Genomic DNA, 23,351 nt, shown 5'->3' with positions numbered 1-23,351 from the left:
CAGTCAGCCCACAGTGAGGTCACTGTCTCAGAGACTGTGACTCAGAGGCTGAGCTGGTTGAAGATGATCGTTACCCGAGGCTCTGTGAGGGAGTTCTTCCTCTCGCCCACTCCTTATCCTCATGACTTTGGAGACTGTAAACTAATGTCTGATTGCCATACGTAGCAAAAGATAGATACTTATTATAAAGTTTTATAGTGTGAAGAATCAAAGTAACCTTCCTTTTCTCTTGTGCAGGTTTTGTGGCAACTGGACATCTTCCGACGCAGCCTGAGGCAGCTACCTGGACACTTCTGTTTAGGGGAATCCTGCATCTTTTGTGCATTAAAGGTAGACAAACAGTCAGGAACCGTCTTTAGAAGCAGTTAATTTACTATTATCATTGAAACATATATTAAAATGCTTATGGTATGTTTAACATGTTCTGTTCCGAACAAGAATATTCAAAAACATGTGAATTACTCGTGCAGCCCTCAGCAGTGAGGGTGAAAAACACAAACAAAACATCCCTCAGTCCATGAGCAAACCAGTTCTCCTCCTCTCCCCTCTCCAGGGCATCTTCTCCCAGTTTCAGCACAGTCGGGAGCGTGCGCTGCCCTCTGACAACCTGCGTCACGCCTTGGCAGAGACCTTTAAGGACGAGCAGCGCTTCCAGCTGGGCTTCATGGACGACGCCGCAGAGTGCTTTGTAAGTTCCTGTGGCAACACGGCAGTGTATGTAGAGCGATGTTTGTGTCTTTGTGTGTTACCCTGCCACACATCGGGGTAATGCATGGCAACAAACTGTTTGGCGAGGTCACTGAAAGAGCTTCTGTCCCTCCCTTCCCCTCCCATCAACCCCTGCCACATTGCCGCTAAATATCATCATGACAGGTTATATAAGAGTTCTTTTTGAACCTCTCTGTTTTCCTGCTACCATGTTTTGTGTCGCATCCTTTTATTCGTCCTCATCTTCTTCTTTTTTTTAAGTATCAGCTCCAATTTTCTGCTATTTTTGGCAGAATAAGGTATTGTTTGGCCAAAACCGTTTTTCATTAAAGTATTTAAATTCATTTTTTGTTTTCAACCATCAAATATAAAACATTTCCTGCAGCATTTTATATCCTTGATATATTTTCTTCTTCTTCTTTTGTCCATCACTCGTGTTTATTTATTTTTCTTTCCATGCTTTTGATCCCCTTTGCGTACAACATTACACGTATCCTCCTTTTATCCGACAATCAGTGTACACTCAGGAAGTCCAATTACACAGCAATGGGTAAACAAGACTCTGGAGCACAAGGGGGAGAAGAGTTTACTATAAGTGGACAATGGGTTGGACCAGTGTTAGATTAAGTTACTGTGCATCTTAAATTCAAAATGACTCACAATCGCTGATACATAAACTTAAACAGTAACTTTCTACATCAAAGAGTGAAGCTTACATCCTGGGCAGATCTTTGCCCTTGAGCTTTCAGCATGTAATGTATTGGCAGCAGCATGAGTTTATGGACTTGGTGTCAGATTACAGCCAATCAAGTTGTGCCTTTGTATCGTTTGCAGACCAACCTTGCAGCTTTAATATAATATAAACCCACAAGAAACATAAAAACAGGAGTGAGCCAAAATGGGTGAGAGCTTGCTCAGTACCTCATTTCCTTCAAATGTCAGGTTTCCACCCATGTTTCCCACTGTACTGAAGGTTTGCTCTCTGTAAAAGGAAATAGCATGTGGTGCTTTAGAGAGGTCGCTGTATTTGAAATATTGAACCCCGTGCCCTGATAGATGTTTTTTGATGTTGGTGTTACAGGAGAACATCCTGGATAGGATCCACCTGCACATTGTGCCTGAGGAGACGGATGCCTGCACCTCAAAGTCTTGCATCACACATCAGAAGTTTGCTATGACACTTTATGAGCAGGTGAGGAGAAATATATATATATTTTTACGGCAGAAAAAGTATTAATTTAATAATGATGACTCCAATCTTGTTAATTCTGAGTTTTTTCTTAAGATGTTACCTGTCCGCTTGCTCAATAATTTCCCATTTGTATTTAATGTTAAATGGTCCCTAAACGCTGTCGTACACATGCTACACACATGCCGTGATTTAAAAAGAAGGGTCACATCAGGCCCTGTGAGGAGGAGGTGTTAAATATCTTGATGTTTTTGAGCACACAGTGTTTGTTTCCTCAGCCTCTAACGAAAAGTGTGGACATGCTAACCACGCTAGCCAATGTTAGGATTAAGCAGCACACACACACACACACACCCACACACACACAGACAGGTACATGAATCACTGTCTGAGACAGTAGAAATCCAATCCGTCATGTTTTGATACCGGGTCGCCCCGGTGGAATAAACAGGGTGTTTCTGGTCAGATTCCACGGTGCAGCAGCAGCAGATAAATCACAGATGGTGTTCACATAAATTCCTTCACAACCCCAAACACACACACACACACACACACACACACACACACACACACACACACACACACACACACACACACACACACACATCCTGTCCTGAGGCTGTGATGCCCATCACTGACTGTCCCTGTCCTGCACCCGTCCTATCTGTGAATCTAACAGATAATACGCCTTTGGACTAAATCCCTCGGGGGACAGTCAGTGCAGGGCACCCAATCCTGCAAATATTAACAAAGCCCAAATGAGGATTGCATAGTCAGAGGGAGATTGATGACTTAAATGAATAAATGGGATGTCTGATAATGCAAGTCATCATCTAAAGCAGTCCGAATCTCTTTCCACAGTTTTGTGTATTTTTTTCTTTGGGAGTATTTCTGATACAACTATTTTCAGCCATGCTGACTTGATAATTAGCCCTGACATCACACCTGTGTTTCTTTTTTTCCTGTCGCTTACCCCCTTGTTTCTCTGACCCTGTCTCCTCTGCAGTCTGTGTGCCGTAGCTGCGGGGCGTCGTCCGACCCGCTGCCGTTTACAGAGCTGGTTCATTATGTCTCCACCACTGCACTCTGGTGAGGCTTCGTGAAACTTTCTCTGCTTCCCCATGTTCATCCATCCAGCTCATGTTCTCTCTGTGCACATCTATCACATGGCCATAACCTAACTTTTTAGCTGACATCTCACAGCGTTTTTTTCTCCGCATACCTTCATCTTTATTTGTCTCTGTCTCTCTTTTTTTTGCTGATGATGCTTCTCATCTCTCTCAGTCAACAGACACTTCAGCGCAGAGACGAGTCTTTTGGGGAACTTTTAAAAGCAGCAAGTACGATAGGGGACTTCCGTAACTGTCCAGTAAGTGTCCTCTGAAAAGGGGTTATACAAATGGGATTTATTGGTGGTCAAAGCTAATATCAACAGGTGCAGTTTTTAGGTTTATATTCTCCTCATTGCTCCACACTTATTTTAAGTAACACACCTTACATTTATACATGAAACTATCACATGTTATGTGTAAGTGCAGTTTTCTTCATTGTTTTTACTGTTTGATTTCCACTGGAGCTCGTTTAATTCCGTCATCTTAATTCGCATCTTCTTTTGTACAAGTATAGTAATTGTCCAACGTTTGGTCATTATGTGAAGTTGCTTTTGAGTAAAATGTTCATCTTTTTTTTTGTGTCTACTCCAGAGCAACTGTGGGCAGAGGATTCGGATCAGACGCGTCCTCATGAACTCTCCGGAGATCGTTACTATCGGCTTCGTCTGGGACTCGGATCAGTCGGACCTCACCGAGGACGTTATCCGATCCCTGGGGCCTCATCTCAGTCTCTCCACGGTGAGTCCACTTTAACCAACATTTTATTTACATTAGACACTTGGTGATTTATGCATTTGAATAAAAAGTAGTGTAAGTAGTTAGAAAAAAAAAATAATAACACAATATCAGCAAGTCAGAGATAAATCATAAAACTCTGACTTGAAAAAAAAGAGATGGTAATCAAAAAGAACAACACAATTAAACTACTTGAGAAAATCCAAAAATAAAATCCAAATGAAGAATACAAGAATGATTGACAATTACAATATTTTACATCTTGTTTTTATCTTCATTTTAGTATTTTGGGCCCAGTAGTTTCTGGATTTCCAGCATCAATATTAACATAAAGCTAGAATATTTCATTTACCTTTTGAGATTAACTAATTCAATACCTAAAACATATGCAGTAACTCTCTCCAGACATGATTCAGTTTGTCAGTATCGTTTTGGACTTAGGTTTTTTCACACAGCTACCATTTTTGCTGTTTTTAGGATCAGTTTATTTTGGTGCAGTGGTAGCATATGTGGGAAATAAAGTGGGGATTTAGCTCTCCGTAAGTCGGCCTGTTGCGTAAGCAGTCGACGCCCAATGCCCAGTTGGCCTGACGCCGCGATCAACAAGCCCTTGCTGGCCCTGGTCAGAAAGCCCCTCCCCTCAATTCTGTGTTTTCCTGAGTGTGTGCACGCCTGTCTGAGGGAACATGTGGGCTGAACATGCGTCACCGAGATGGAAAGAATAACATGTCCAAGACTGCTTTAGTTGTTTATATTTCACACATGTTTGATCATAATTAAGCACAGAGTGTACCTCCCTTTCTGTCCATAAAAACACATTAGGTAGCACATGAAATATGTATGTGAAAAATGTACTTTGTATTATTCCTCAGTAGCCCGTACACATGAGGACACAGTGTTGGACCACAAGCAAACAAATCCATCATTACTCAAACGCTCCACACGTTACACAACTCCTTCATTCAAAGAGTTTTCTTGACGGCTCCCTCTTGTGCGTTTCCAAAGCATACCAACTGAAGAATTTTTTCAGCCCACACACACACACACACACACACACACACACACACACACACACACACACACACACATACACACACACACACACACACACACACACACACACACACACCACCCACTACTGTGCCACAAAGCCCTTTTATTCATTAAGTAGTGTTTCATGTGACTTTATTGGGTGTTACAGGGAGCCCCCCCGCCCATAGTTTGCTTTGAAATGTATTGTTTGAGAGAGTGAGAGGCAGACAGGGAACGGGCTGTGCAGGAAACATGGGTGGGACAAACGGTTTGTTGTGTCTGCTAAATGCTTTACTTTATTTATTACTTTATTTCTTTGATTTATGCAGATATTTGTGCATAATTTATAAAAGAAACACAAGAAAACAACTCTTTATCACAGCAGTTTGACCATAAATAGGAATACTGTGTTGCTATGATGATGAAGGAGTTTAATGCAATTCAAACACTCACAATACATTTATTTTGGTGCATTTCCATTGTTGGGATAATAATGAATATCCTCTAATCAAGGACGCGGATCTATGTAGCTCTCTAACATTGTAGAGAAGTAGCAAAATAGATCCTGATTTTTTTTTTGTTATTACACAAATTATTTAGGAAAGTATAAAGTCAGACTATGCTGCTGATTTTTATATTCATAATTTATTATTGTAGGCGACCTTACAATTTACCTTTACTATTCTTTGTTTGTTTTTAACTGAAAAGGATGTTCAAAAAAAGATGTCTCTGTGTAATCTTGTTTAAAATGGTTGGGTTTTCACTAAAACAATAATTCTATGAGGCTATGAAATAGTTTGTTTCTTCACAAAATGAAGATTAAAGTGATTCCACTCTGTATGAAATTTCAAACATATTTGATGATTTTATTGTGTATTTCTTAATATTCATCACCTCATGCTGTGAAGAATTAGTTTAGATGTCACGTGAAGGCGCTGATTTAAAGCGGCGCCTGATTCGTCCTGATTGTTGAATCAATGGCGGTTCATTCCCTTAACCTAATCTATAAACAGATGGAGTAACTGATCCCCCTCCCTGTCTACATCACTCAATGCCTGCACACTTACTGTAGCGCTGAGGCCGCTGAGTAATTGCTGTATACGTTTATATATATAAATGTGTGTGTGTGTGTGTGTGTGTGTGTGTGTGTGTGTGTGTGTGTGTGTGTGTGTGTGTGTGTGTGTGTGTGTGTGTGTGTGTGTGTGTGTGTGTGTGTGTGTGTGTGTGTGTGTGTGTGTGTGTGTGTGTGTGTGTGTGTGTGTGTGTGTGTGTGTGTGTGTGTGTGTGTGTGTGTGTGTGTGTGTGTGTGTGTGTGTGTGTGTGTGTGTCTGCACAGCTCTTCTACAGTGTGACGGATGAGCTTGCCAAAAAGTGCGAGCTGCTGCTGGTAGGGATGATCTGCTACTCCAGCCGCCACTACTGTGCCTTCGCCTACCACACCAAGTCCTCCAAATGGGTCTTCTTCGATGACGCTACGGTGAAAGAGGTAAGCTCTGGGCCCTCTTTATTAATCAATGAATTAATTAGTTGATAGAAAGAATCCATGCCAAAGCATACTCTGATTCCAGCTTGTCTTGATATGGGGAATTGGTTATTATCTGTCTTTAACTTCATTGTAAAGTAAATCTTTTTTCCACTATGGGACACGTACAAATTGTGAGCGACATTTATTACCACAACAATTAAATTATGGCTTTTAAATGAATTGATTTCTCCCAAAATAGTAGATTAATTGTGGGAGATGTATAGGGTTTTAAATTTGCTAAACGGCAATACATGGAACCTATCAATAGACCTTAAAAGATAAAGGTTCTGAATGTTGATTTTAAATTTGAGTGTCAACACCTCACAAGGAAAGCATTTGTTTTCATGATTTTAGTTTCATTTTTACAAGTTACAACTGTTCAAACAGGCTACACTTCAAGACGTGGAACTGTCAGTGCGTATCAAAGTCTTTTTTACGAGCAGCAGCAAAGAGAAGCAAAGCTCTGCCTTGTCTTTATCGGTCAATAAAGGCTTCATCGATTGCCCTTCATAGCCTCTGGGTTGATGAGCCTTTATGAGCCCCGCCCCCCATCCTCATTTCTACTGCAGTTCCCCGACTCTATCATCACAAAGTACTGTAGGAGTGAAGTGTGTGTGTGTGTGTGTGTGTGTGTGTGTGTGTGTGTGTGTGTGTGTGTGTGTGTGTGTGTGTGTGTGTGTGTGTGTGTGTGTGTGTGTGTGTGTGTGTGTGTGTATGTGTGTGTGTGTGTGTGTGTGTGTGTGTGTGTGTGTGTGTGTGTGTGTGTGTGTGTGTGTGTGTGTGTGTGTGTGTGTGTGTGTGTGTGTGTGTGTGTGTGTTATATGCCGCATATCCTTTCATCCCCTTCATTCTCTAAATGTTGGCTATGTTTTCATGGTGTGCACATGTGAGCTTGCCTTTTGTTTCACATCCTTTAATTTTCCTGGGGACGGTGGTGCAGCAGTTGGTTGGCTCCGTGTCAATCCATCAGCAGCTTGTGCTGCGTGTGCAGCCCCCCCCCCCCCTTACCACTGAGATGGAGGAGCTACAGCGCTTGGTGCTGCCAAGTCTGTACCTGATTTTAAACCTGCAGCATTACAGTGACTCCCCGAGTCCCTCCCGCAAAACAACTTATTTTATGTCGCCTGATCGCTGCATAAAACATCCTCTGTTTGATGAGGATGCTACAATACTGTTACCCTTTGTTCAAAAATATATATTGGCTCTAAATAAACACAGCTTTTTGGTAATGTACGTGTATTTGCACTACATAACTCTGCTAAACATTAATGTTCAATATATATATATATCTAAAAATAAATATATATATGATCTTGTTTTCATAGTGGATTGATGGAAAAAAAGGAATTGGGGAAACGACATTGATTAGTCATATTGCCCTACATCCACAGTTTTTCTTAGCTTTTTTATGTCCTGGGAACATTCCTTTGAGTGTGTACTCCTTTGTTTTGCCTTGCATTAGTTATTCTTTACCTTAACTTTAATTTTCCCACCATCCCTTTCTTAATTAAAGTACACAGGAGCATCTGTTCGCCTGCAGCCTGCCTATGTGTCTATACACGCACCTCACTAAGTCGAGCACAAGCCATAGGCTTGATTTGGTTTCAGTGATACACATACATTGATTTCATTGAAGCAGTCACATCATTTTCTGTTAGCTGAAGAATAAGTGAATCCACAAAAGCTGCATTCAAGTGACTCGCATCAGATCCTTTACACAACAAAACTTTGTTGCTACCTCTTTGTGAAATGAAAACAGATGGTATAGGAACAATCTGTCTCGGCATATTGATGAAACAAAGGAGATTTCTTTCTCTTTTATTCCTCACATATACAGGTAGATTTAACACCTTTTCTCCGTGTCTTGCTGTAGATCGGCTCCAGGTGGAAAGATGTGGTCAGCAAATGTATCAAAGGTCACTTCCAGCCTCTCCTTCTGTTTTACGCCAACCCCGACGGGAGTGCAATCCCCGCGGACGATGCCTTGAAACCAAACAGCAGCCAGCCTCACCACAAGACCCCCATCAACGGAGACGTGCAAGGTAAACATCAAGCCTGGATTTTTACATGAACACCTTTAAATGTGTCAGTTGTTGCTGAAATAAGAGCCTAATAAACACTCTGCAGAGAGTCAATAGTCTAGGATTGCTCTGGGCTACATACATTTTGTACACTGTTTATAGGCTTTGAGAGTCTGGAATCTATTCAAAATAACTTGAATTTTACTCTGCTGTAGCAGCCTTTTTTAAAGAAATGAAATCATATCTTTGTTGATGCACTTTCCTTGGTTATTATTGCTGTTGAGTGTTTCTCTTTGCTTTCACTGACCCAAACCCCTCCCAAGTGACCTATTTCATTATTGTGCCATGCTGTAAACAGCCATTAATATGAAGCTGAGGCGGGCACTCTCCTTTATAGCATTTAATCGTAAGAATAGTGCAGGGTTTGAGATATTAAATTGTTTCACCTCTTACCACCCTACTGGAATGTGTTTGACAAACAACACATTTAAAGATACCGGAAGGTGCAGGACATTTTCACATGAAGTACAATACTCTTAAAAAGGCTGGTCATTTATTCCTCTGATCCCACATTGAATCAATGTAAACTGAAAATAGCTTTCATTAAAACATATTTAAATGGAGTTAAAACTCAGCCACCTAAAAAACAACTCTTATTAGGACGACGTGTAAAATCCCTGATTATATGAGTGGCCTGTGCATGCAGTAATAAAAATGTGTTGATGAGAGCAGCTGAACATTTGGATTATATATCCGTGGATTTGTTTGGTCGGGTAGCTTTTTATCCCTTTTTAGAGGTCCTCCTCCAACTCCCTGCGCTGGCTGAGCCCCATGTCCAAACTCTCCGCCCTTTAGAGCTGTCGGAGCACCAAAACTGGATCATCCTGCACAAACCAAGCACAGCGATGTGTGGATTCTTTTATTTAAATGTTTTAGTTTAAGGTGCATTTGCTGTATTTGTTATAAAATTCAAGTAACAAGGTTTTCAGTTTCTTGGAAAAAGACGGTACTGCATGTATGATCTTATCTTGAATTTTAAAAAATGTTTCTTCTTTTTGCCCTCTGCAGGTTTAGAATCTCCAGATTTAGCTCCTAAGAAGCTGGACCTCACCAAAGAGAACCTGGCGCTGCTGGGACAGGGCTCCTTCAAACAGAAGACCCCCTCCACCTTCAGCCGGGGCAACAATCAGAACAGTGTGGGTCAGGGAGGTAAGAGAGGAAACATGAACTATTTCAGAAGGCAAAGAGAGAGAGAGAGAGATTTTTAACCCAGTATGTGGATGAACACTTCACAAGTTTCCATTTTACCAAGTCCTTTGATAAAGCCTTCACCAATTGAGAAATCAACATAGTTTTGAGCCTTTAAAAACTGCTTAATGTCAACCACAGAGAGTGGGGACAAGGACAGATTCGGACGAGATAATTAAATGTCTTCTCTGAAAAACTAAATCTGGCCGTGTTAGTAATACGGAGGGGATTAGAGACCCTCGTTAAGGTCGGGGGGTCACAAAGAGCCGCTCTCAAGTGTAAGTAAGGACAAGAGTCTGAATTAAGGAGGGATTTGTTAAGAAGTAAACAGCCTTCTTTGAAATACGTCCCAGAAGTAGGAGCGAATCAAATGCGTAAAATTGCTTCTCCTTTGATATTATAGCATATTGAGTGTTCAAGTTAACACTTTATTTTTAATTTACTTTGAAGAATGCTTGAATTTGACAATTCATGTACACTTTTTGCGGCATCACTGCTCTGTTTATTAATTTTGGATCTAACATTTGGTACAATTTAGTCAAACATGGACTACTGGAAAAATAAAGCTGATCATATTTTACTTGTAATTAAAGCTTTAAGGGACCTTATTCTCCCATAAATGTGATATGTCCTTTATTTCCACCAGCTAGATATCTAATGTCTGATTTTCTTTTAAGTGTATCTCTTGTGTCAGATAACAGAACTGGTGAGAGTATTTTTTATTGTCCTAAGCTGTGGAACTCTATATACTCTCAGATCCGAAGATGAATGATTCATCTTTGATTAATCATGATCAACTTTTTTGTTCCGACTCAAACTACTCCTGGTAATAATCTGAAACATCCTGTTCTCGTCAGATATATTCCTGCTGAATCTGACACACAGTGCGATCATGTTTTCTGGTTTCGTTACTAATCATTAAAAGGAATCTGTCAAAGGCGGAGCAAAAATCCTCAGCATGGAGATGTTTACCCCCCTGCAGTCTTTCCCTCCCCGGCAGAAACTTTCCCATTTACATTTCAGCACAATGATGTTGACTTTTCTTCTGCTTAGTGCGTTGGGGATGCGTGGGACAAATAGATTGGGAAAAAAGTGACAGAAAATGATGTTTTGACAATAAATACCTATATGTACACTGAGAGATATAAATAGATGTAATGGTGCCTGCAGTTGTGAAAATCCCTACCTAATTCAGCAGAGTCAGATTGTCTGTTCCTCCATTAGGCAAAGTGATTCCTGATTATAATACCTGACAACTCTTTCTTTTTCTTTTACAGTGAAAACTGGCACCAGCGATCCCAAAGGTCGCCTCAGGGAGATTTCTCGGGAAGTTGCCCAGAGAGCAGCGGAGGTGCGTGGGATGCATTCGTCCAGAAGAGAGGCTGAGAGGAGCGGCCAGCGGAGGCCGGAGACACGCCACCGAGGTCAGTGTGCACATGCAATACAGCGCATAAACATACACATCATACAAAAGACTAGCCTCCACTTCCCCAGCCCTTATGTAACCGTTGGTTCGGGAGCAATGTGTCAGAAAGGGGATTAAGTGCTGACGTCTGTTGCAGCCTGCATTCATCCCTCCATCATATTCACAGCCATTGGTCCGCCTCTCTTTACTCTACATGATCATTTACAAACATATAAACAGTGCATGATTTCATTAGAGTGTGAGTTAAACTACAAAACAAACATGTTGCTGCCACTATTTTTATCTCCCTTCTATCCCATAAATTGTAATCGGCAGGCTGATTGGTGTGCCCTTTTAATACTCTTTTAGTACATCACTGCTTTCAATTAAGTATCAGTGAAGGGATTATGGAGCACAATTGTCACACGCTCCCAAATCCAGCATGTCAACAGCAGCTTGTGTTAACAGCAAGCTCACGTCCCCTTATGATTGAATGCAGTCTGCTAAAAGAGGCTAGTGTCGTTGGCGTGATGGATGGCGAGGCTGGAGGTGACACTACAGTTAATGTAAGTAAAATAAATCTACAGCAGCGGGGACTCGTTCACAGGCTAGCACTTTGCTAAAAAGTCTTCTGAAAAAACACACTCAAGAACAGCTCAAGCACCCTTTCTGCTCATAGTGGATAACCCCGGGTTTTTTATGAATGATCTGTCTGGATTGATTTAGACTTGATCCAAAATGATCCACAGCCCTGTGTTTTGTTGACTACACTGCAGTAACTCCTGAAAACACCTTGGTTTCATGTATCTGAGCAGAAACGTAGAGAGCAATGTGTGAAGTGATTTAACTCTGGCTCCCAGTCAGCAAAATATAAAGCAATATGACTGTATCTCTTTCCAAAGACTGACAGGAGGATATATAGTATTCCATTTATTTTTCTTACCCTAAAGCATGTTGTTTCCAAACATCACTTTTTTCAGTTTATTTAGATGATGACACAAAGTAGAAGCAGTGTTGGCTTCAAGTTACACAAAATGCATGGAATGGATTTACTTTGCATAATTAATCAGAAATACCTTTTTTGATTTAATTTAGAAGAGTAGGAATACTTCCCCAACAAGATGCATATCATCTGCATATCAGTTACTGACCTTGTTACTTTGAATTATCGACTGCATAAACAATCGAGATTGTAATTGATATGAAAATGTTCATTATGCAGACAATTGTTGAGCAATGTCCCTTCTTTGTGGGCACGTGTGTGTGTGTGTGTGCATGTAAAGCTTGACATGAATGAACTCGTTTTCAGGAAGGATGTCTGCCTATATATTCTGAAAGTGGCTATTATGGCTGGAAGTGTCCTTGGAACAGCAGATGCACATCCATAACACAGGATCATGTGCAGACATGTCACAACAGACAGACAGACAGACAGACAGACAGACAGACAGACAGTCGGCTGTAATTCACAACTCTCTGTCATCTGCACGCGTAAATGTCAGGAACCCTGTTGGCGTCATTCCACCCCACACACTTTTCTCCCAGCATGCACCGGGTTTTACCACTGTGTTGAGGTGTCAGTGAAAGTCTTTTTTTTTTTCATGACGCTTATCAGTTTCAGCAACAAAAATATGACGATACGATGACATTGTTAATGCCAACACTGTGACACGTTCAATGACTGTATTGCATTGTCAACATACTTATAAAACTTTCAAATGAAAGTTGAAGGCATTCACAAATATTAATAATGATTGATAACAATAAGGATTTAATTATGCCACACAAGGTCAATCATAATACTTCATAATTGCTTGTCACTCAATGACCCCTTTTTTATTACAAGGATTATAGTGTATTATAATTCCCGCTGGCGCTCTACATCAATATTTTCAATAATAATTATATGTCATTATAGTTTACCTTCTAATGCAGTATAAATATGGCATAACTTGAAACTACATTTTTCTAATGATATAAATCACAAAAAACGCAAAAATAAACATTTGAAAAACACATTCCTTAAACAATGAATGTAAAACATGTATTGTTGTGCAGTTCGTGTTAATTTGAAGCTCGTATCAATCTTCTGTTTTTGAAACCAGACCCGGCTCAGGACAGGACATACTCCCGCTCTGTGTCCCCCCCAGAAAACGGCTTCAGGCAGCACCTGGAAACCCGTCTGTACAGCAGCCAGGGAAAGGGTCCCACTCGTACTGAGCGCACCCCCGACCTTGGAGTACGCTCCTCAAAGGAGCCCATCCGCTCTACTTCCAGGGTGCAGGTGCTGCCCAGTGTTCCCAGTTTCACCAGCGGTCACCACAGTCGGAGGCAGGAACAGGTCTCCAACGGATACGACACGGACAGCAGCCAGGACTCCAGGGAACGTCCCGGAAGTGCCGGGACAAACCGGAGCAGGCCCAGCCGGCCCTGGAAGCCCATGAGAGAGGCGCTGAACGTTGACAGCGTTTTGAGTGGTGTTAGTGGGGGTAATGCGGTAAATCAGGAGAGGAGGCAGCACAGCCCCCGCAGGAGACCCAGCAGTCAGTCCCCCACCCGAGAGCGCGAGCGAGACAGAGACAGAGACAGAGAATTTACGTGGGGAGGCCGAGAGGAACGCAAACCCAAGAGCCTGATGACCATCTATGAGGACGAGCAGAGGCACGAGACTGGGGGCAGTCGCAGCTCGCTGGACTCAGAGGGGCGGGGTGTCTACAGTGACAAGGACAGGTCGAAGGGCTCGGGAGCTCCAAAAATTCGGAGTGACAACTGGAAGATCCAGAGGACCGAGTCTGGATACGAGAGCAGCGACAGACTCAGCAACGGCTCCGCTAACCTGGACTCCCCTGTGGTGGAGACCCTGTCCTCCAAAGACCTGAGGCCCATTCCGGAGCTGCATCTCACCAGGTAAATAAGAATACTCTTTTTATGTGTAGCAAATATCTTCCAATTATAGACCAAATGGTTGATGTGTTTGGGTTTTGGACTTCTCAAATAAGAGACTAATGATCAGTTCATCCAAAAAAAACAATTCCCATACTTAATAGAATATCAGATGGAACATAACAACGTTTTATAATAATAATCTGTGCTGAATATTTACATTTTTAGGATGAAAACTCAGATTGTATTTCTTCAGAGCACTCTGTACTAATCTAGTCTGAGATCAGCCGAGTGCACTCTGCTAAGAATGACGCAGAAATGACTATTACACAAGTGTTGCTGCTGCTTTGTCATCCCATGCCAGACTCTTTTAAGGAAGTGCGTCTCAAAAGTGCTGCCCTCTTTAAATGACTTAAACATTACAAACACACTGTTCTAAGAATAGCAGGGCCCATTTAACATAAATGCACACAGGGCAGATGTGCCGGCCTTATTATGCCGCGCTGTCACTCGTTAGCTTTGTAGTGCACGTCTTGTTCGGAGATAATGATCCCGACCCAAGATAATGATCCCGACTAGCAGAAAACACATGCAGAAAGCTCGCTTCCTTAACTGCTGGTGAATTATTCAAACCTTTCTCTTGACTCTTAAGAGGTAAAGTGCTGCTTTGATCATCTTTTTGAGCAACATATTGTTGAATATGTTCAGAGACTTGGCTTAAAGCCTGACATGTGTCTACATTTGTTACTTTATATTTATACTGTGGCATGACTTTTGAACGTTTTTAGCTCCGGTTTTCATATGTCTTTATGCACTTAACAGTAGATAGAATGTATAGCACTTAAAACATATATCCAGGCTGCCGTCAGGGGGGTTTATTCCTCCTTTTTTGCTGCATGCGTTGATCTCAGTCCTTAGTTAAGTGGTTGGTGAAAGATCAAGCTCTGGAATATCTTCAGTCCACTGTGCATGACTAATTACATTCATTTTGTATTTTAGGGATCACTTCCCTCAGAGAAGAAGTGATGATGTGAAGGCTGACATATTGCACTCTTCATTTTCCACTGGTAAGTCTCTCTTACACTTTACATCATTTCATGTTTCTGCACACAACTTTATATTTAGGCATTCGGTATGTTAAAGCAAAAAGAAATATTCTGTGTAACATTGTGGGAATAAGCCACAGATTAAAGTGTCAATGTTTCACGAAGGCTCGGCCCTGACATTAAAGAAAGTTCCCCTCTGTGTGTTATAAGGATCTGAAACATTAACCAATTTCCATGATTTATTGTGCCATCAGTACTGTAAGGTCAGCGCCTGATTGAAGAGGTACTGTATGGAAATGCACGTGTTCTGCTTCCTCGCCTTGACCTTTTTTATCCTGAGTAAAGTTTATGTTATGCAGCACACAGAGAAATGTACATCAAGCCGGGTAGAAAAACTAGAATTACCTTTTTCAATTAAATCTGGCAGTGTCCTTTTTGCTAAGTAAACCCTTTTAAAGGTTAGTCATGGAGATAAAAACCTGGACTTTGGTTCTCACAGATGAAATGAGATTTAAAAAATAAAAGTGAGGAAAAAAAGATGTGAATTGTTAACGGCTGTGAATTAACTACAGCTCTTCTAAGAGTTTGGAAACAACTACTCTATAATTACGAATAAATCCTGTAAAACTAAAGCATGATAAGCCTATAATACGAGTCATGTTGTGAAGTTTATCCTACAGACAGGATGGAGGGAGACTAAATGACATGAATAGTGCAATAGTGTTTTTATCCAGCACATCATGCTTGTGATATCACGGAGAAAAGGAAAGGAAAAATATCTTTTTAAATGAACAAATATCTTGAAGAATGCCTCACTAATTCCCTCAGCAGGAGTTCGCTGAGTTAATCCTGAGTAGAGGGGGAGATGAGTGAGTTTGCAGGGGCCGCCCAGCTGTGCCCGGCCGGGCAGAAAATGCCACGACTGGGCCTGTCAGAAGGTGGTATTCAAACATGAGGCAATGAAATGCCATTTAGTAGCACTGCAGTTATTTAAAGGTCCCAAGGAGTTCTGCAGTGCTGCATAAACAGCAGCTACAATTGTATCTGCCTTCAGTTTTATACAGAGTTGAAAATAGCTTTTACAAGTGCACTGAGTTTGGAAAACAAGCAGAAATGAGTTCCAGAATCCACACCGCTGCAATATTCTTTTTCACATTTATCTCATGAAATGTATGTTTCTAGTTAAATTCACAAAGCTATGTTCTGTACAAATGTGCAGTTAGACGATGTGACATTTGTGCAGGCCTGCAAACAAGCTAATATTTAGAATAGAAATGAATCTGCTGATTATTTTTCTAGATCAATGGCTTGGTCAAAATATGTGCCAACGTTGTGAAAAACGTGCATCCCATTTTCACGAATACGTTGTTGAATGTTTTGTGTCAGTCAAAACCAAGAAATATTTCCTTTTATATGATATAATACAGAGAAAAGCAGGAACCTTTCAAACTGAATAGACTGAAAACAGCATGTTCTGATAGGTCTGTAAGGTCAATTGTTGTTCTGTTCTTCTGCCTAATTGATTAGTTGTCTAATTGTTGATTTTTGTGGCATGAGAAGCACTGGGTAAAGCTTTCATTTACTCACTCGCTGTTTGTTTGCCCCCTAGTGCCTTTAAAGGGACATGACAGTGATCATACACTCAACCTCCACTTAATCCCTTACCCCTCCTTATTCGTAACATGACTTATTTCTCTATTTGAAAAGTATCTACAGCTGTATGCTGAGTGAGTCTGGATGAACTTGACTAATGTTTTGAATTGTTAAACGTTTCACTTGGCTAACATCTCTGATGTACGAGTTCTTCTCAGTTCAACATCAGTTTTGGATATTTACGCCCTGCTGTCTGCAAACTGTATTGACAATCTGCAGTTAATGTGTGCTGAGGCACTTTGGCCCAAGTTCAGCTGCAGTCTGGCCTGAGCTGCAGTCCATTCAAGTCCAAAATCCTTCCTGAAGCTCATACACATGTAGGCAGTGAGTGGGTACTTGACATTTGGAGCACAGCAGGCGTTTGTTCCTGTGTTCGCTCACTTTGAACTAATGTCCATGTTTGGGCGCCTCTTATTCACCTTAATGACAACCTGTTTGTTTTGTGGATAAATCTCATCCCGTTGCATTATATACTCAAACGGTGTAGCTTTTTGTTTAAAACAGCATAAAAGGTCACTACTGTCAAGTGATGGGAACACTTCAACCTGCTCTGCCTTACTGTAGGTTGACAGTAACCCACTCCTTTTCTCAACATGTCCTGATTGACTCCTTTTTTGAGACGTGGAAACTCAAAACTAGAAATTGAGAAGCCATTATGGAAAATATAAATGATAGAATGGACCTTATACAATTGTGCATGAAATACCTTAATAAAACATTGGGAGAATACACATGGTAAAAATTAAACTATATATTTAAGACTCCCTTAATTCACAGTAGGTACAAAAAGTGACTTCATGCTGGTAGAATTAGCTGCTGAAAAGAAATCGGTAAGAGAACTGGGAAATTCCCAGAGGAGATCCACAGGGAAAAAAACCCACAGAATTGGATTAAAGAGGATAACTTCCTAAATTTAAATGGAAGGAACTTTTTTTTTAATTCTCCTGGTGAAGTGTTATTGTGGTATTCAGATTCACATTTCCTGGAGTGACTGTATCTATTAGTAAATGTGTTGATGATGTAACCCTCCTCAGCATTAATGTCTTAATGCCATGGGATGATATTTTCATTGTGGCTTCCTCTTCCTCTGCCTGTTTGAGTTGACCCATAAAAAAGGCGATTCTAAATGATTTATATTTAAATGTGAGGAATTTTTGGAGCTATGACCACTGACAGATACAATTTAAATGTTCCCTCTCCACATACTTTGGGTCTTAATGAAAAGCTGAACTGCAATTATGAATGCGAGTCTGACTGATGTTTAGGAATTTTAAGTACCCCAGACAGCAGAACTTCAAATCTCAACTTGACAGCCTCAGAAACGTGAAATGAGTTTCTTGTTTATTGTGTCGCATCAACACAACTTCAAAGGGCTGTCAGAACTTGCAATTTGCATTGAGGAACATTTTTCTCTGGGAGTTTCACACTCAGGCATATTGGATCTCTCTCCCTCAGTTAAATGTCCTTTTAGTATAGAACAGCAGAAAGGTGCCTCTTTCACTTTAAACTTGTATGCATGTTAGACAGCATCACATTCTCTTATCCTTTTTTAGCAACTTGACGTCAGTAGAAATATCAGGAGGAATGTTGCTGCACACCAGTTTGGGATGTTGCATTGAATGCCTCTGTGCTACAGCCTAATCCATGCAGTGCAGTAGGCCATGTAAACAGCTGGACACCTTCGCTACATCTGTTTCTCTGGCTCTGCAGATATAGCAGTGATCCCAGAACTCCACCGAAGTGAATGTTTTCTGGAGATCAGCCAGAACCTGAACCTGAAAAATGTACATCAAATTCAGATGGGATTATAGATTCAAAGGTTTTCTTTTTATAAGCACAAAAGCTACAGAGTCACTGTTTGCAATAAAAATCTGAAGTGCCTGGCAACATGGAAAACACAAAGAAATAAGGAGGTAAAATAGTGCAGTAAGAAGCAGTGCAAGTATATATATATAAGGGTGCAGTTGAAATGCAAGATAAATGTAAGATAGACTAAGATAAAGCAGCATGTGAAACTAAATACTGTTCTGTTGAAAATATATATATAAAATGTTTTTCATTTGGAAAAATGAAAAACATTTGGGCTCAGGAGATCAACTCCCTTGTTTTCTGAGTCTGGTGGTCTTTAGCAATTATTTGATAGCTGTTTCCTGAAAAACTCTTGATTCTAACCACAGCAAACAGAAACACAGCCCTGTTGCCCTTTTTTTGTTTCCAGCTGCTTCTCCTTCAAGCTTTCTCCTGGCAACAGTCTGACCGTAAAGATGAGGGGATTTCAGAGAGAGAAAGCATTGTAAACTGCATCTTTTTTTCCTCCCCGTTTTGCTGGGAAGATATTGTTGCAGTTGCTTGCCAACATTGCAGATCAGCGTCATCAAATTGTGAATTGCCACATGGACTTAGCGGCTTAAACATGCAACAGTGTTGTGGAGGGGATCTGGAGTCTGCAGTCTGACCCCGGCGTAATTGCATGCCAGCACAAAGGATTTAGCCGCTAATGCTTTGAGAGAGCATGGGGGGGGGGGGGGGGGGTCTGCTGACACATCACAGATGGTGCTCACTCTCCTCCTCGTCGTGTTACTCAGCTGTTGTCTGTCTCTTGTAAATCACACCCACCCTGCTAACGTGGCTAAGCTCCACAGCAGCCCACACCTGTCTCTAAATACGTGCTATAATCTCCAAATATTGCAGTGTGTATTGACACCACATTGTGAGATCTCCTTGCTTTCACGAGTTTGTGAACCAGCTGGAGTTCATTCAGGGTCCTCACTGTTTCATTAGTGCTTTTAACGGGGCCTGGAAGAGAACCCACTCTCCCTCTGACGGGCCTTGTTCTTTAGCTGTATCGGTCAGTGGTACACTAGGGGCCCGAGGGTGCTCCGCCAGACTCGTTGCTTTGATACTTCCTCTCTCCATGACCTCAGTTAGATAACATGCTGCAGAGAAAATACTGTAGCTGTGTTAGAGTAGAAATCAAAGACAGATGTGATATTTTTTTATCCATTTGCTAGTGATGACCATGACTTTACAACTGTTGTCATATAAAACGCTCTTGGCTTTATTTTTCTCCAGGTGACCACGGAAGACAATCTCCAGATCTACAAGATGCAGACAGCCTTTCTGGACAACCAGTACAAAGGTGAGAAAAGATATTAAAACATAGTTTCTACTATTCCTTAAGATCCTTAAAACTCTGTCTTTTCGATTGGGCAATCAAGATTTGAACGTTTTTTTGAAAATAGATATGAATAGTCGTTGAGAGGGCTTTAATACATGTATTAAGTGCAAGAATAAAAGGTTTTTTTCACTGGTGTCTCAAAGTACGCCAAGCTGTGTCCTTCAATTTGTTGGAATCGAGCCTGGACAGGACTTGAATGACATTTTTTTTTAGAAGATGTGGAAAACCTGTTAAAAAGGCTATAGTGTCATGAAAAAATTCATTATGAAATTCAGATACATATGTTATAACTGCAAGCTCTGTCACTTAGTATATTAAAATGTATCTGTCATATTCTTAACCATCTCTATTTAATCTTTGCATACTCCATTCTAATAAAAAACATTTGTTATAAGAGTGGAAACATTTTTAAAATAGTCCAATTTCTGCTCCTTTTTTCTGCAACCTATTGTGTTTATGTAAGCAAACTTGCCTAATTGACAATACACCTGGTTTTGATTCTGGTGTGTGTTTTTTGTGGAACAGAAGAAGAGCCTTCAGATACACTCCGGGGATCTTTGAGAAGGTCAACGGTGTGGACAGCGAGCACGAGGAGAACGTGGACGGCAGTCCGGTGAGCCCGGGGCCTCTGTACTTAGCAAAGACGAGCAGCTCCGAGTGGAACAGCTCAGACGACCTCGTCGGACCTTTCTCTGAACACGAAGAGACTGTCGGCCACACGGAACCTTTCTCACACCAATACCCCCCACCTTTACCCCCCAAGAACTTTGGCAGCGGTTACTCCCACCCACCAGAGCTGCCGATACGAGAGCCCAGAAACGGCTCGTCTGCGCTCTCACACACCACCCTGCGGAGGTGGATTGAGACCCCTGCAGAGCACCGACTCTCCTCAGACGCCAGCTCCAAGTCGGGGTCATCGGATCAGGACAGGAACGAGTTATCGGCCAGTGAGAGCGAGGAGAGGTTCCCGAGTCCGAAGCCCGGGCACGATGACGGTACGGACTTCCCCAGTGTGACGGACATGGCTCTGCCCACCACCTACTTCACTGTGGACAGCTGTATGACGGACACATACCGAGACAAATACCACAAGAAGACTGCCATGAAGGCGGAGGAGCACACGTCGTCAGGGGAGAGTGATGCTGAGGGGAGAGTCCCCCTGCCCGAGTCTCAGCCTGTAGAGAGCTCCAAGAGCAGAGACTCAGGTACCATGAGCATTATTCATGTTATTCACGCTATTTATTAATGCTCCTCCTTTATGGACTTAAAAGGCTGATGAGGATATTTAGTAACCCTTTTTCTCGTATGGATTTTATTATATATTCGCAAAGACAATGTTCACACAAAAAAAACCAATAGAAGTAGGTTGGGGAAGGGATTACATGGTTAATTTATTGTATTTTTATTTGCATCAGCACATGGCTGAAGCATAGATATACCTCTATCACTATTTGCAGATTACCACTGCTATTAAGACAAATGACTCTTTGTCCGTTCTTGTAGATTCTGGCATTAATTCAGTGTTTGTTTTTTGTCCTGCAGGCTATTCCACAACAAAGACGACTGCAAGGTGGAACCCCATCACTCCTAAAGGGCTGGACGAGCATGGCTACTTATGATTTCAGAAGAAAAAGCATTAATGGACTTGTGTGACTCAGAGACTGGAAGCCCAAAGAAAAAGTTCTCCACTAGGCTCCAGAGTGCGACTCCTCCTGACAGAATGCTGGACATGAAGCTGGATGCCAAAGAGATTGTAAAAGAATGGCATGTGTCCTTAAACGTTGCTGTTTTGATAAGAACTACTCAAATCTTTGAATGAAAAGTGAATTTGCACAGTACAGAGCTCCATAAAGGTACAGAGAAAAATTATTGGAGGGTTCGGTTTGTAAAGAATGTGTCACAAAAAAGCCACTTTACCACACAAGAGATTAAAAGATTTATTTTACACAATGAAATATTTCTTGCAGTTCTACTCACTCTAAGGAATTCTTTCATGTGTTTATTTAACCAGTCACATTTCAGTGTTTTGGTTTGTCTGTCCAAATTCCGACATCATATACCGACCTGTCTCCGTGTATGCTGAAGAACACTCTTTTGGCACGACTTAAAAATGGATCAAGTGAATCCATAGTTTCCTTAAAATTCAACTGGAGAAGGTCTAATAAACCAAAATATCTCAGTGCACATGTGTGGTGTTCAGGGCCTTTAAGTTTCTGAGTAAATGGATTGCTTATTGGTCAAAAGGTTTGTGGTACAGTAACTCTCCTCACATGTACACCTCCACACATCCGTTACTGTGTTCTGTGTCTTTGAACTGTATTTATCTTCCATTATTTTTATTCATACACTCCAGTACAGTTACAAGCTTTATTTCTTTGTCATTAGACAAAACAGTTGTTCGGTTTTCAGTCCTGTTTCTTAAAAAATACTCCTATTAGCAGCGAGTCGGCACTGGTCGGACATGGAAATATGAAATTCTCATCTAGAGATGCACGAGGTGTTTGGTTTTTGAAAGGGGGTTATTAATAATAACGTGTTGTAAATCTGAGTGGTAGACTATTTCTTGTTCGAAATGTTTTCTATATGCAGCAGACTCAAATGCACAGTGCCTTTTGTATTTTTCTATGTCAGAACAAGATTAAAGTGGAGCCATGATTTGTACAATTCTTTGATTTGTAAAGATTTTTTGTAACATTTTATTTTATTTTTATTGATTAATAATTGTTAAATAAACAATTTTATTTAACCATATATGTGTGTTGAGCAATGACATATTCATCACATAGTTAAGAATACAACCATACCATACCACTGCTAATCTTTAATATTTATCAAGTGATAACCTGGTCTGTTATGATAAACTTCACTGTCTTAACTAAAGAATAAAAAATGCACACCCCTGTGTTGAACACATCCTGGGAAATATAGAAATAAAGTGATTTGCTTCCACCTGCTGTACCTTTTACGTAATGCAGCTTCCATTTTTAAATCCTGACGACGCAACATCCTCATAATTCTTCTTGCTCTTATTTTATTAGTGTACTTTTTTCTTGATTAAATTTAAACAAACCACATTAAACGGTTGTGTTGAAATATATCACGCATGGCCTTTATAACCATGGACTGTTATCATTCCTTCCCTTGGTTTTAAGCAGTAGTAACACACTTTAACCTTTACTTCATTGTCAGACTCTGTCTGCAAATTTATTTTCACATGTTGATTATTTGTTTCACTCCGTATCTCAGTTAGCCTCTATTACACTTTTTTGTGTATAGAAGTATTCCCATTAACGCAGTTGGAGCGTGTACTTCGTCAAACATTGGATCCAACAAACAAAAAGACAGAGGAAACTCATTGGGCCTTGTCACCATATAGAAATATCCAAAATAAGTTATTCAAAAAAGACATGAATATCTGAAAACATAACCTTTATGCTCAAATATTGGCAACCGTGTAATGGAAAAGTAGATACTGTAGTGGGTGATTTTTACGCCCACTCATTTGCATCAAATTAACTAAATGTTGCGACTTGTAGGAAGACAACTCACAAATACAATTAAGAAGGCATAGTGATTTTTTTAAAGACAAAATGCATCACCTGCAATGAACTCAGAG

The 23,351-nt window shown here is 40.9% G+C and overlaps 1 protein-coding gene across 2 annotated transcripts in view; it reads left to right on the top strand.

Moving 5' to 3' along the window:
- Positions 1-22,486, top strand: part of LOC134875864 (inactive ubiquitin carboxyl-terminal hydrolase 53-like) — a 31,077-nt gene extending 8,591 nt beyond the window's left edge. For both annotated transcript variants that reach the window (XM_063900569.1, XM_063900568.1), the window contains 15 exons: positions 238-330; positions 554-688; positions 1,790-1,900; positions 2,904-2,986; positions 3,182-3,266; positions 3,601-3,747; positions 6,113-6,262; positions 8,175-8,343; positions 9,391-9,531; positions 10,848-10,994; positions 13,081-13,882; positions 14,858-14,925; positions 19,630-19,696; positions 20,261-20,940; positions 21,278-22,486. In XM_063900569.1, coding sequence (XP_063756639.1) covers positions 238-330; positions 554-688; positions 1,790-1,900; positions 2,904-2,986; positions 3,182-3,266; positions 3,601-3,747; positions 6,113-6,262; positions 8,175-8,343; positions 9,391-9,531; positions 10,848-10,994; positions 13,081-13,882; positions 14,858-14,925; positions 19,630-19,696; positions 20,261-20,940; positions 21,278-21,354 — 2,955 coding nt within the window. In that variant the 3' untranslated portion in view covers positions 21,355-22,486. The remainder of the gene's footprint in view (positions 1-237; positions 331-553; positions 689-1,789; positions 1,901-2,903; positions 2,987-3,181; positions 3,267-3,600; positions 3,748-6,112; positions 6,263-8,174; positions 8,344-9,390; positions 9,532-10,847; positions 10,995-13,080; positions 13,883-14,857; positions 14,926-19,629; positions 19,697-20,260; positions 20,941-21,277) is intronic.
- The last annotated feature ends 865 nt before the right edge of the window (positions 22,487-23,351 follow it).

The sequence above is a fragment of the Eleginops maclovinus genome, chromosome 14 (assembly GCF_036324505.1).
Source record: "Eleginops maclovinus isolate JMC-PN-2008 ecotype Puerto Natales chromosome 14, JC_Emac_rtc_rv5, whole genome shotgun sequence".
Classification (NCBI taxonomy): domain Eukaryota; kingdom Metazoa; phylum Chordata; class Actinopteri; order Perciformes; family Eleginopidae; genus Eleginops; species Eleginops maclovinus.
The sequence above is the reverse complement of the archived record's forward strand: the minus strand, read 5'-3'. Positions and strand labels throughout refer to the sequence as shown.